At 49.2% G+C, this 12,922-nt stretch overlaps 1 protein-coding gene and 1 long non-coding RNA gene across 2 annotated transcripts; both read left to right on the top strand.

The window, feature by feature from the left end:
* The first annotated feature begins 3,212 nt into the window (after positions 1-3,212).
* On the top strand, positions 3,213-4,548 carry LOC136506667 (uncharacterized). Its single transcript, XR_010771693.1, has 3 exons — positions 3,213-3,323; positions 3,522-3,634; positions 4,077-4,548. It is a non-coding gene; the product is annotated as an uncharacterized lncRNA (long non-coding RNA).
* Positions 4,549-10,550: 6,002 nt separating this feature from the next.
* LOC136507755 (phospholipase A1-Igamma1, chloroplastic-like) lies at positions 10,551-11,600 on the top strand. The gene has a single exon (XM_066502379.1). It carries the CDS (start codon positions 10,551-10,553, stop codon positions 11,598-11,600), a length of 1,050 nt encoding a protein of 349 aa, XP_066358476.1.
* Positions 11,601-12,922: the final 1,322 nt, after the last annotated feature.

Genomic DNA, 12,922 nt, shown 5'->3' with positions numbered 1-12,922 from the left:
TGAAAAAAGTTGTTAATTGCAAGGTTGTAGATCTCGTCGAGTACTACGATGATTTTGATGTTGACTTTATCTTCATTCGATATTGTTAACCATCTCAAATCCGATCTAAGAACATATATTCAATATTTGGACATGAAAGCCATCTCAAATTAAAAGGTTGTTAACTAAAAAATTTTAGATCTCTTTGAACTCTACAATTTAGGTTTAAAGTTTATCTTGATCTAACCTCGTGTGAAAAAGATATGAATTCTTTATGCAAAACAGTCTATCACTATCGATTGAAGCTACGAACTGACAGTTATAATCTATCTATTATTGACTATTGAAGCCACGAACCGACAGTGATACATTATCATTGTCGGTTCCAAAGCAACCGGCAATGATAGTTCAGCAGCGATGGCATGTTCTATGGTAGTGAATAGCAATAAACTAGTGGATTCCTCATATGTGAAATTTATCTAGCACTGATAAAAGTTGTGAATAATACATTTTTGGATCCTATATTTTTAGGACTGCATCAATTAGTTCACCATACCGTACCTTTAACCTAAAGAATGCTTTGGATTAGTCGAGGTCCACGGCCTTCGTATTATTGGTGGGGAAGTATGTTATGGGACACTTGAGTACTACGCTACCACTGCACATGCAGTGCTAGCTACATTATGTCTTATTTTTATTTTTATTGCAGGCACTGGGATAACCTATTGCAAGGTAAGGCTGTCTAGAATTGTTTAATCGAGTGTGCTATACTGCTATATATATAACACAACATGTGTAAGGACGATTCCTAGAGAGGACATACCCCACTGTGCCTGGGGGTTGGCCACGCGTTCATGCCGGCCGCACCGCACCTTGGGGGCGCCGCATCTAATGTGGCGGTATAATACTATCAAGTCTAGAAACAATCAATGTTCTAATGTAATTTAGACACAAGCATCGATAGAAAAAACTTCTTAATGGTCTTACAAGAACTTATAGCACAGTAAGGACCCAGTGGCTCAATATGAAGGTGAATTGGGTTTCAAAAAACCATAACAACCTTAGCCTATGGAAACCCTTAACCCATAGCACCTTGGCTCATAAGATCATGTATAACTTCTGGAGCCACCTCACATGAACTCCACCAAGGACGGTCACCAAGTCAAATTCATTTAGAATGATTCTAGGGTTTGGGAAATTGACCAAGAGCATGAAAAGGAGTCATAGGGTCATGATCATGAATCAAATTAGCTCAACAAGTAACAACTTTCTGACCATTGAAGTTGAGGAAGGAGGGGCGGTGCTAAGGGAGGTGGTAGCTCTTCAGCGATGATGCTAACAATAGCAAGGGCGAAGGTGCATGGATGCAAAGACACTGAGCTGGAGGGCGTGTTACTACAGGCCAGTGGTGTAGGAAGGCATGCAACAAGGGGAATGCAAAGGCAGAAGTCATTGTTGATGGAGAGAGATCGAACTCAAAGGTGGAACATAGGCAATGGTAGGCCAATGGTTTTTACCTGGCGCTGAGTGGCTAGGGCTATGAATGGATGAATGGCCCGAATTTGATCAAAACGGGTGAATGGCACAGATTCCCGATTTGAATAGGGCCACCAGATGGTCCATCGTAGGAGTGGTTTCTACCACCGAGCCATGATTCCTGCTTCTTGGGGATCAAAACAATGAAGAGCTATTTATAGATTGCAAATGAGCCAAGCCATGATAGAAATATATCTTCTAATGTGACCCATTTGGATTTGAACTAGATATTTACGAAGGATATTTTATTTAATATCTTGTTGCACTATGCCAAAATAGCACAAAGGACACACATTAATTAGTGACTCGCAATTGAAATGTGTCACTGATGTAACATTACTGACGTGGGTAAACAAAACGCGTCACTGGTTAGTTGTTGCCAATGGCCAGGAAACAAACTGGAAACAGCAACGTTGCCGAGGGCAAAAGACTTTGCCGAGGGCCTGATTTCGGGCACTCGGCAAATCCTTTCTTTGCCGAGGGCCGCCCTCGGTGAAGCTTAGCCCTCGGCAACAGCTCGTTCGCCGAGGGCCGGACCCTCGGCAATCAACGACCCACGGCAAAGGCCCACCTTTGCCGAGGGTCGGGCCGTCGTCACAGTATCGCCTCTCGGCGACCTCGGCCGAGCGTGACGGCGGCACCGGCCGTCAGCCTTTGCCGAGGGCTCGTCGTTAGGCCCTCTGCAAAGAATTTGGAAATAAAAAAAATAAAACTCTTTGCCGAGGGCCCGTTGTACAGGCCCTCGGCAAATATTTTGAACGGGATGGCGCCGGCGGAAATAAAAAGAAAACATCTTTGCCGAGGGCCTTGGATGTGGCCCTCGGCAAAGAAATTAAATAAAAAAATAAAAAAACTCTTTGCCGAGGGCTCTGGATCTAGGCCCTCGGCAAAGAGGGGACCCCATATAAAAAAGGGAACGGCCGGGCGGGCGGCCTTATCCCAAGCCGCGCCCGCCCGAGCCGCTGGTCAGCCGCCGCCGCCGCCGCGCACGCCACGGCGCGCTCGGCCGCCGCCGCGCAGGCCGCCGCGCGCTCGCCCGCCGACGCCGCGCAGGCCGCCGCCGCCGCTCCCCCGTCGCCCCCCGTTTCCTCCTCTCCTGTCAGTCTTGACCTGAAGGTTCGGTGCCGTTATCATTTCATTCAGTGGTAGACCATGATGTTTACGGTTAATCCACCACAATGTCAGTCTTTCGGAAATACTTACAGGATATAACGGTTGTGCATCAGTATGTATATCTGTACAAGTACGTGTCTATGTTTGTATCATGTTTTGAAATTATAAAAAAAAAACTGCACCTTAATTAGTTGTAACAGTACAACTCTATATATATGCATGATTAATCTAGCTAACCGTTACAAGTAGGTGTTTGATTATTGGCATGATAATTAACGAAATGAAAGTACGCTGATGAACACATTGCACATGTGGCCAGTCTTGCATGCCAGGCAGCCCCGGAACCGTGCATGTGATGTGAGCCCTCTGCTCCGAGCTAGCTAGCAGGTCGCCCCCTTGCAATGATTCCACCGTTAGGGCTACTGACAGTTAGTCGTCGTGGACCCACCACTGACTAATCATTAAGCTACTAAGTACATACTGATTATTAATCAGCATCGATCTAGTAGAGCGTGTAAATTTAGGATTTACTGGTTCAGTACTTTTCTGCAGTTGCACTTGTTTTATTCACTGTCTAAGCGGGTCATGTTTTGAAGCAATTACTTGGGCATGCAATGCAGGTGGTTCTGGATAACGGCCTCGTCTGGACGACCTTGCCGTCACCTTCACTTCCCCGTCCCTCGGTCGAGTAGAAGGTAAAACCATGGGTTGTCGGCCATCGCGCCGTTTTTTGATGTGGATGGCCTTCGTGCCTCCCATTGTTGATGTGTCGGCCTTTGTGCCGTTAATGTGGGTGTTGGCCATCGAGCCGATTTTTTTTGCAGGTTTTGGAAACCTCCCCGTACAGGGGAGGTTCTGCCGAAATTTTTAACTTATACCCTTTTTTTTTGCAGAGCAAAGGACGTCAAAGGAGCTTCAGAGTAGTCGATTGTCCTCGTCGGCGCTGCGACTCTCCACTGCCCCGACTCGCCACTGCCCCGCTACCCTGTCTCCACCGCCACCTTAGGTATAAACAACCTCTACTCCTGTATCTTTGTCGTAGACTGCGTAAACCAGTTAGGCGTCTCCCGTCCGAAAGAGATACGGTTGGAGGCATGCAGATCACTGTGTGTATCTGACCGTATCTGTTTTGGATTGTCCACGTTTTTTGGACAGCCCGCGTATGCGTAGATGGGGTCAGTTTCCATGCTCCGCTCCGATCCGAGCCAGAATTTCGGCAGCACCTCCCCATTGTTCTCCGAATACACAAACTTCTTTGCAGGACGTGTATTGGGAGAACATCGGAGAGGTGCTGCCGAAATTCTGTCTCGGATAGGAGCGGAGCATGGAAACTGACCTCATCTACGCATACGCGGGTGGGATTAGGATCTATCCTCACCTATTAGACAGTAGGAACACCGGCTAGGTGCAGTTGATGGTTACGTTACTCGGTGATGTATTTGTCAAAGGATGGAGGACCGTCAGTGGATGTACACGGGGCGAAGAAGTCGAAACGATTACGACGTGGATTGGGTGAAGAGGACAGATGACTTCTTGAAACATGCATTTGGCGAGGGTGTAGCTAAAGGGCATTCTCTAGTTTGGTGTCCGTGCAGCCACTGTGACAACAGGAGAAGGGTGGACAAGCAGACCATGGGTAAACATCTTGTGTACCATGGTTATACGCCGGGCTACCACCGGTGGATCTACCATGGTGAAGCCGATCGTATCAGAGAGGAGGTGGTGAGACCACGTCTCGAGCCTTTTGATGATGATGCTGGGGTAGCAGACATGATAGATGACGCTCACCAAGCTCAGTTCGCTGAAGGACGTGACAAGGAGGAGATGGAGGCAAACGTAGAAGCCTTCTACAAAATGTTGGACTCGGCGTCTAAACCCCTTCACGAGCATACAAATATTTCTCAGCTGGATGCCATTGGGCGTGTGATGGGGCTGAAGGCCGAGTTAAACCTAAGTCGAGAAGGCTTCGATAAGATGTTGACTGTGTTTGGCACCATGCTACCGAAGAACCACATTCTGCCCCCCAACTTGTACGAGTCAGAAAAACTCCTTCGTGCGCTCAAGATGCCATATGATAAGATACATTGTTGTCCAAAAGGGTGTGTCCTATTTTGGAAAGAACACGAGCATGCAAAGTACTGTCCGAAGTGTGGATCCTCTAGATACCTAGAGGTAGTATCTGGTGATGGCCAAAAGGTGCAGCTTACGATCCCCGCGAGAGTCTTACGTCACCTTCCTTTCATAGCGAGGATCCAACGACTTTTCATGACCGAGGAAACTGCGAAACAGATGACATGGCACAAGAATGGCAAGCGGTACAATCCAGACAAGATGGTTCATCCATCCGATGCTGAAGCATGGCAGTACTTTAATGATCGACATCCTGAGAAAGCAGCTGAGGCTCGGAATGTACGTGTCGCCTTCGCAACAGATGGATTCAATCCTTATGGATTGATGTCTTCCCCATACACATGTTGGCCTGTGTTCACTATCCCTCTCAACCTCCCCCCTGGCATCGCCTTCCAACGACAAAACGTATTTTTGTCGTTGATAATTCCTGGACACCCAGGAAGTAATATGGGAGTGTTCATGGAGCCTGTGATTGACGAATTGATAAAAGCTTGGGGAGGGGTATGGACATACGACCGAGCTACAAGGTCAAGCTTCAAAATGTACGTTTGGTATCACTACTCTCTGCATGATTTCCTGGCGTATGGGTTATTCTGCGCCTGGTGTGTTCACGGGAAGTTCCCGTGCCCAGTATGCAAGAAAGTTGTGAGGTTTATTTGGTTGAAAAAGGGTGGCAAGTATTCGTCGTTCGACAAGCATCGTCAATTCCTCCCTTCTGAACATCCATTCAGACAAGACATCAAGAACTTTACAAAAGGTGTTGCAGTGACAGACCCTAAACCCCACATTAGGAGTGGTGCCGAGGTTCATGCTCAGATAGATGCTCTCGTGCCCAACAAAGGAGGTGGTTTTGTGGGTTATGGTGAGGAACATATGTGGACTCATAAGTCCGGCTTGACCAGGCTACCCTATTTCGATGACCTTCTTCTGCCACATAACATTGATGTAATGCACACCGAAAAGAATATCGCCGAGGCACTTTGGGCAACTCTCATGAATACAGAGAAATCTAAGGACAATGTTAAGGCTAGAGTGGACCTGGCGACGTTGTGCGATAGGAAAAAACAAGAGATGCAACCTCCTAGTGGTCGAAACAAGAAGTGGAAAAAGCCTAAGGTGGATTTCGTCTTGAAAATAGATGCCAGGAGGGAAGTACTTCAATGGATCAAGAACTTGATGTTCCCAGATGGCTATGCCGCTAATCTGAGCAGGGGAGTGAACTTAGGCACTTTGCGAGTCAACGGGATGAAGAGTCATGACTACCATATATGGATTGAGCGGCTTCTCCCTGCAATGGTCCGAGGCTACGTCCCTGAGCATGTCTGGAAAGTGTTGGCAGAGTTGAGCTATTTCTTTCGCCTGCTGTGTGCTAAGGAGATATCTCGGAACATCGCTATGGAATTGGAAAAGGTGGCACCTGTGTTGGTCTGTAAGCTGGAGAAGATCTTCCCACCCGGCTTTTTCTTGCCGATGCAGCATCTGATCGTGCACCTTCCCACTGAAGTACGTTTGGGGGGGCCTGTGCAGTTTCGTTGGTGCTTTCCAGTCGAGAGAGGACTAAAGACTGTTCGCAAGAAATGTACAAATAAAGCCAGAATTGAGGCTTCCGTTGTAGAGGCATACCTGCGGGAGGAGGTGGCAAACTTCACAACGCTGTACTACAAGCCGAACCTTCCTAGCAATCAAAATCCACTCCCTCGTTACAATGCTGATGAAAATGAATCGATCCTCGGCCTTTTCCAAGGACAACTCGGTAGCACAAGTGGATCGACCGTTATGATCTTGACAAATAAAGAGTGGCGCAGTATCATGTTATACGTGTTGAATAACCTTACTGAGGTGCAACCTTTCATCAAGTAAGTTCTCAATGATCTTGTTTCAATACGTCGTTACTATTCAACGTCCAACCCTATTGATTCTCGCTCCAACAGGGAATTTGTTTGTGAATCCTGGCATGAACCTAGGGATCCTACCCCGCAGGAACAAGACACCCTTCTATCGCGGGGCGCGGGAGCGGATAGGCCTGATTTCATTTCTTGGTTTAAACGAAAGGTAATGTCCAATTTAGCTTGTACATTCGATATTCGAATATAACGATCTATCATGTTTGAGCCGAAGAAGGAACCGAGGGCCTCGCTGATCGTGTGGCGCATGCAGCCTGTAGGAAGTATGTCACCGACATGTTTCACGAGGCGCGCGTCCAGGCCCACATAGACTACTACGCGTCGGCTCGTAGAATGACAGTCACCAAGAGGGAGGCTCGACAGATGACGCTGACCCAGGAGCAGTACCTTGAGGTACATGAATAACATTGATATTGTTTTGTTTTTTAATTAAATATGTTCAATTTCATCTTCATATATGTCAAACACTCGTTGACATGTAGGTGATTCCCTGGTGGTGCCGAGCGCATGCCGACGCCTGGACAATGATCGTGGCTAGGTGGTTCACGCCGGCCTACATAGAGAAGCACGAGTCTCAGCGGGCACTGCGTATGCTCAGGCCAGCTGCCACTCACCATCAAGGCAGCAGGAGTCTCCCCGGATTCAAATCGGTATATGTAAGTGATTTTTCTTCTATTTAGTTTCACGCTTAACGTATGCCTGATTGCTCACCACCTGCCGCCTTTCTCGCAGGAGGCTGCGCACCCGGACGAGGATGTCTCGATGTTCACGGCGTGGGCTATGTCCCACCAGACCAGGGTGGCCGGCGACGTCACCTGGGACCCGGCTGCCCCTCGCGAGGCATACTCCGACCCTAACGTGTACACTAAAGTCCAGGAGTACACGTCGGTGGTACAGCAGCGACACGGGCCAGAGTACGACGTCCGCACCGAGCCCATTGATGTCGAGGCCATCATGAGGCTCGGTGGCGGCAGGAAGCACGGCCGGACGTGGATTGCGAACGCCGCCATCGACCCCACCACTGTTCCCACTCTGAGCCAGCTCCGAGCACAGAGCACGAGTTCCAGCCAGCCCATACGCTCACGGCCTACTCCGACACTGCAGCGGGTCGATGCGCTCGAGGTAATTCTTGTTTTACTCGTCGTAAATTAATATTCTCACACTTGAGTTAGTTTTGCATTACTGAAATATTGGAGTGCAATATTGCAGGCCTAGAACAACGAGAAGACGGCGCAGATCACGGCCCTCACTGCTCGGCTGGAGGCTGAGCAGGCCGCTCGGGAGGCCCAGGAGGTCAGGATTGCAGAAATGATGCGAATCATGCAAGCTCTTGGGCAGAAGACGGGTGTGCCTGTGCAGATGTCAGCTCCTCCGCCTCAGGTGCCGCACGCGTTTGCAGCTACTCCTGTAAGCGTTAAAGTTCACTTCTCGCTTGTGTGACATAGAAACCCAGAGAACACTAGCTACTGATTTGCTTGTATGACATAGAAACCCAGACAACACTAGCTATAAAAAATTTGATAGGTTTCTGTCTAAATACTAAAACTGTAGTCCTAGAATAATTACTGCAATCTCACATAAGCATATAATTGTTTGTGCAGCCTCAGTCGGCGGGTTCCAATAACCCCCCTCGTGCGTCACCTGATTCTGGAGGCTTCGTTACACCACCCTCGACGCAGAGGCCAGACGGTTGGGAAGGTTGGTGACGCAGAGGCCAGACGGTTGGAGAGGTTGGCCAGCCTCAGTCGGATTTGAACTTGTGGACTTGACACTTGAGTTAGATTGTGGACTTATGGAATTGTTGAATTTGGACTTGTGATGATACATGTGATATCTGTGAGATATATGTGATATTTGTGAGATATATGTGATGATTGTGATATTTGTGGGATATTTCTGCTGTTGAATATATATATATATATATATTTTGTCTGCATGCAAAGCAAGAAACAGGTGGAATGTTGAAAATTTTCACTGGTCTTTGCCGAGGGCCTTGACCATAGCCCTCGGCAAAGAAAATCCCAGGAAAAATTAAAAACAGGTCTTTGCCGAGGGCCTTAACCATAGCCCTCGGCAAAGAAATTCCCAGGAAAAATTAAAAAGTAGGTCTTTGCCGAGGGTTTTGAACACAGCCCTCGGTAAAGAAATTCCGAGACAAAAATAAAAACGTAGGTCTTTGCCGAGGGCCTTCGATATAGCTCTCGGCAAAGAAATTCCGAGAAAAAAAAAAGAAAATAGCTCTTTGCCGAGGGCCTCTATGTCAGCCCTCGGCAAAGATACCGTGGAAAATAACCGTGAACCTAACGACTACTTTACTTTGCCGAGGGCCGCCGTTAGCCCTCGGCAAATACTATGCCGAGTGCCCGAAAAAAGGCCCTCGGCAAAGAGTCCTTCGCCGACGTTTTTTTTCCCGAGGGTTCTTCACCGAGGGCTGCCCTCGGCAAATCCTTCGCCGACGGCTGAAGAGCCTTTGCCGAGGGCTTCAGGCCCTCGGCAAAGACCCTGCGTCCAGTAGTGAAAACACGTCTTTAATGATAAATTATCAAAGACTCCTCCCAACTAGACGCGTCACTGATAATGGCCAATGTTATCGGTGACTCTTCCAGATGGAGCCACGTCACTGCCAGCCCAAACACTTCGTTCCTTTTTTGGGGCTGAAAACTTGCTAGGCCCAAACACCTACGCCCTCTCCTATCCTAACTCCCTAACCCTAAGTCTCGGCCACCTCTCTAATCGTTCCTGCATCTCTCCCTCTCGCAGGCTACGTTGTATTCATCCGTTTTGCAATTACCTTTGAAAGCTTATATATATTGTCTGTAACTTATTTTGAGTACCAAATTTTACATCAAATACTATTTATTTTATGCAATTTTTAATTAATATGACCACACACATATGTGTAAATCATGTTGAATTGAAATAGCTAGCTCATATCCCTTCGGCCACGTTCGGTTCGTTCAGAACAATTCCCAGCCAGAGTCTTCCTTCGGTAATTTACGTAACAATCAGTGGCGGAGGCAGGCGGGGGCCATGGCCCCACCCAATGTTTGGTGCCAAAAACTAGTACTTCTGTGCTGCATATGGCCCAAAAAAACGTCCAAGCCCATGTACTGGTGTATGTACGTATACGGTAAAGACTAGATAGCCCAACCGTCTAAAGTCTGGCCATCCGAGGGCCGATCACGATTTGCGATTCACGATCCTGCCGCCACACCCGCCCCGCCGCCAGGCCGTAAAGGCACCTCCATTCGGCTGCTCAGTTCTCAGCTCGTTTCAGCTTATTCTTTCTCATAAAATACTATTGAATCATTCGAAATCATCGAAAATCTGATCAGCCGAACAGGCGTAGCTAATGTTTAAATGAAACTCTTATTGATGACTTTCGATGTGATTCAGACGCGCAGAACAAAACTTAAATGAAACATGTTAGTTCCTTTAACCATTCATGCTTATAGTTATATTTTTCATCACAAAATTGTCGCAACATGTATAATTATTTATTTAATAGAGATTTTGGTGTTTCAATATATGATCGAACTCTATATGCATATATAGATATATTGAAATTTATGTTATATTATATGTATTTGATTGTCCGGCCCTGCTATATATAATTCATGTCTCCGCCAGTGCGTAACATGGGAACAGTTCCGGCCCGGAACGACCTGGAACGGCTCTGACCGAACGGAGCTTTAAACTATCTCAATTTGAGAATGGATCGAATGCATCCCGCCTGTCTCTCATCAATGGATCGGAGTCATGCATGTGGTGCAGCAGCAGTGCATAAATAGCTAGGCGGCAGGCGCTGCGCAGTGCACCATTCACCAATGCAAAGTTGTTGCATGCACTAGTCGTAGCTAGTTAGACCTTCACACAAACACACACAGCATGTTTGCCGCCCGCTTAGCTTGCCAACGCGAGCATCTAAACACGTCCGGTCCAGCAGGCACACAAGATACGGACCTCAAGTACTGCTACCTCGCCAAGGCTGCCTACGACGCCTACGACCATGGCAGGTGCCGCTATTCCGTCGACCGCATGCTGCCCGCCCTCGGCCTCGGAGACCACGGCTACGTTGCCACCGCATTCCTCTACGCCGCCGTCAACATCGTTCCCGTCGAGCACCAGCAGCACTGGATCGGCTACGTCGCGGTCGCCGATAAGGCCGAGCGCGACCGCGTCCTCGGCTACCAGTACCGGGAGATCGTGGTCGTGTGGCGCGGCACCTCGGCACTGGACGAGCTGTTCAAGGACTTGGAGGTGAACCTCCAACCGATCCATGGCGAGGAAAGCAACAAGCTGGTGCTGGTGGAGAACGGGATCCAGAGCTTGTACGCGACCAGCTGCGACTCCGACGCGTGCAAGAATAACCATGGCAGCGCGAAAGACCATGTCCTCGCCGAGCTCAGGCGGCTGGTGACGTACTTGAGAAACAAGTGCCCCGGTGACAAGATCCACGTGACAGCCACCGGTCACAGCCTCGGCGGCGCGCTGGCCACGCTCACCGCGTGGGACGCCGCCGCCCACGAGGCGCTGGCCGGGGTGGTCGTCAGAGCCGTGACCTTCGGTGCCCCCCGCGTGGGCAACCAGGCGTTCTGCGACGAGCTCGTCGGGCCGCGCGGCGTCAAGGTGCACCGCGTCATCGTCGATCGGGACGTCGTGCCGTCGCTGCCGCCGACTTCCTTTGGGTACGCGGACGCCGGCAGCGACGTGCGCCTGCTTCATTCAGAGCGCGTCGTTCCCGTACCATTCCTTACATTGCTCGTCTCGTGGCATTTCCACAGCCTCAAGGAGTACCTGCGTATCCTAGACTCGGACTACCATGAGAGGCCGGTGCAGGTGCAGGTGCAGGACCCGCCGCCGGTGCCGGCCGACCAGTTCCTCCCGCTCCCTGAGGCCGAGCTCGATCACCAGCTGAATTTGACTCTTCCGAGCTAGCGACGATCTTGACCGTCGATCGCGAAATGCAGTGGTTCATTTTATTCGTGTTTGAGTGTTAAATCCGGCCGATTTGTTTAATTTTCTGGGCTTGCATCCCATGCGTTCTTCATTGAATTATTTCCCTTTTTTATCCTCCTCCGAAATCCGGTGTGTAATCTTGTGTGAATTTCAATTAAGTCCCTTGATGACAGTAATAATCGAAAGTTTTTATAAGATCTGTGGGAGTACTTGCGACTTGACTTCTGTAGAAATAGCTGGTGGAATTTATGAACAAACACAACAGATCATGGAAGACAGCAGGAATATATTAATGCACACACTTGCCATAAAAAACAAACATCAACTGCTTCGGAAAAAAAAGTCAACATATATATGCGGCCAACATGGTTAAACAGCGAATCAAGACGATGTCAACGGGAGTTAGCTATGTGCTTTCAATTACTAGTATCAGGCCGGCACAAGTTTGGATATCTCATCTCCACTAATATCACGATGAAGCAGGGGCGGACCTACCTTGTAGGCAGGCCGGGCGGCCCCCCAGCTATCGGCTGGCAAACTTTAGGGCCTGTTTAGATTCATTATTATCTGCTAACAGTTAGTTAGCTAATAATTAACTATCTATTAGTTGGAGGGTGTTTGGATTCATTATTCTCTACAAGGTATACCGTATACCCAATAATTCTTATGCGTCGCCTGTAGCACAAACTAGAAAAATGCCAATGTGAGTACCGAACTACCGATCGACGTTTGTTAGTTCAGTTGAGCACGAACCAAATGCAAGAATTTGTGTGCACCGGATATTGCGATCCTATCGTCCGATGTCCCGGCGACGAGGACATCACCATCGGCGTCGACTGCCATGCACTGGGAGTGGCACCCGGGGACGCCCCCTGCAGTGTGCCTATCCTGGCGAGCTTGTCCCTGGACCAGATGACCACGGCGACGGCCCTGGAGGCGATGTAGACGAGGTCCGCGCTGACAACCAGTGACCGCGCCTCCACCGTCGTTGCCGACGAGGCCGTAGTTGGCGCAGCTCCACACCTTGACGGACGCGCCACCGTCCACGGACGACGACGGCGTGCTGCCGGTGTAGAGCAGCCCGTCGTGGGTCTGCACTCTGCAGCGCGTAGACGGAGCTCGCCTTGCCCAGGATCGGTTTGCTGCCGGGCTGAACAGCTGGATCATGCGCGCCCAGCCTGCCGCTCGCCAGGTCGATCTCCTGGATGCTGCCGTCGTTGCAGCCGCATAAGAGCTCGTCATGCGCCAGCGATGAGAAGGTTGGGGAAGAGAAGGGGGAGGGTTTTACCTATGTGTACCAT

The sequence above is a fragment of the Miscanthus floridulus genome, chromosome 15 (assembly GCF_019320115.1).
Source record: "Miscanthus floridulus cultivar M001 chromosome 15, ASM1932011v1, whole genome shotgun sequence".
Taxonomy (NCBI): Eukaryota; Viridiplantae; Streptophyta; class Magnoliopsida; order Poales; family Poaceae; genus Miscanthus; species Miscanthus floridulus.
The sequence above is the reverse complement of the archived record's forward strand: the minus strand, read 5'-3'. Positions and strand labels throughout refer to the sequence as shown.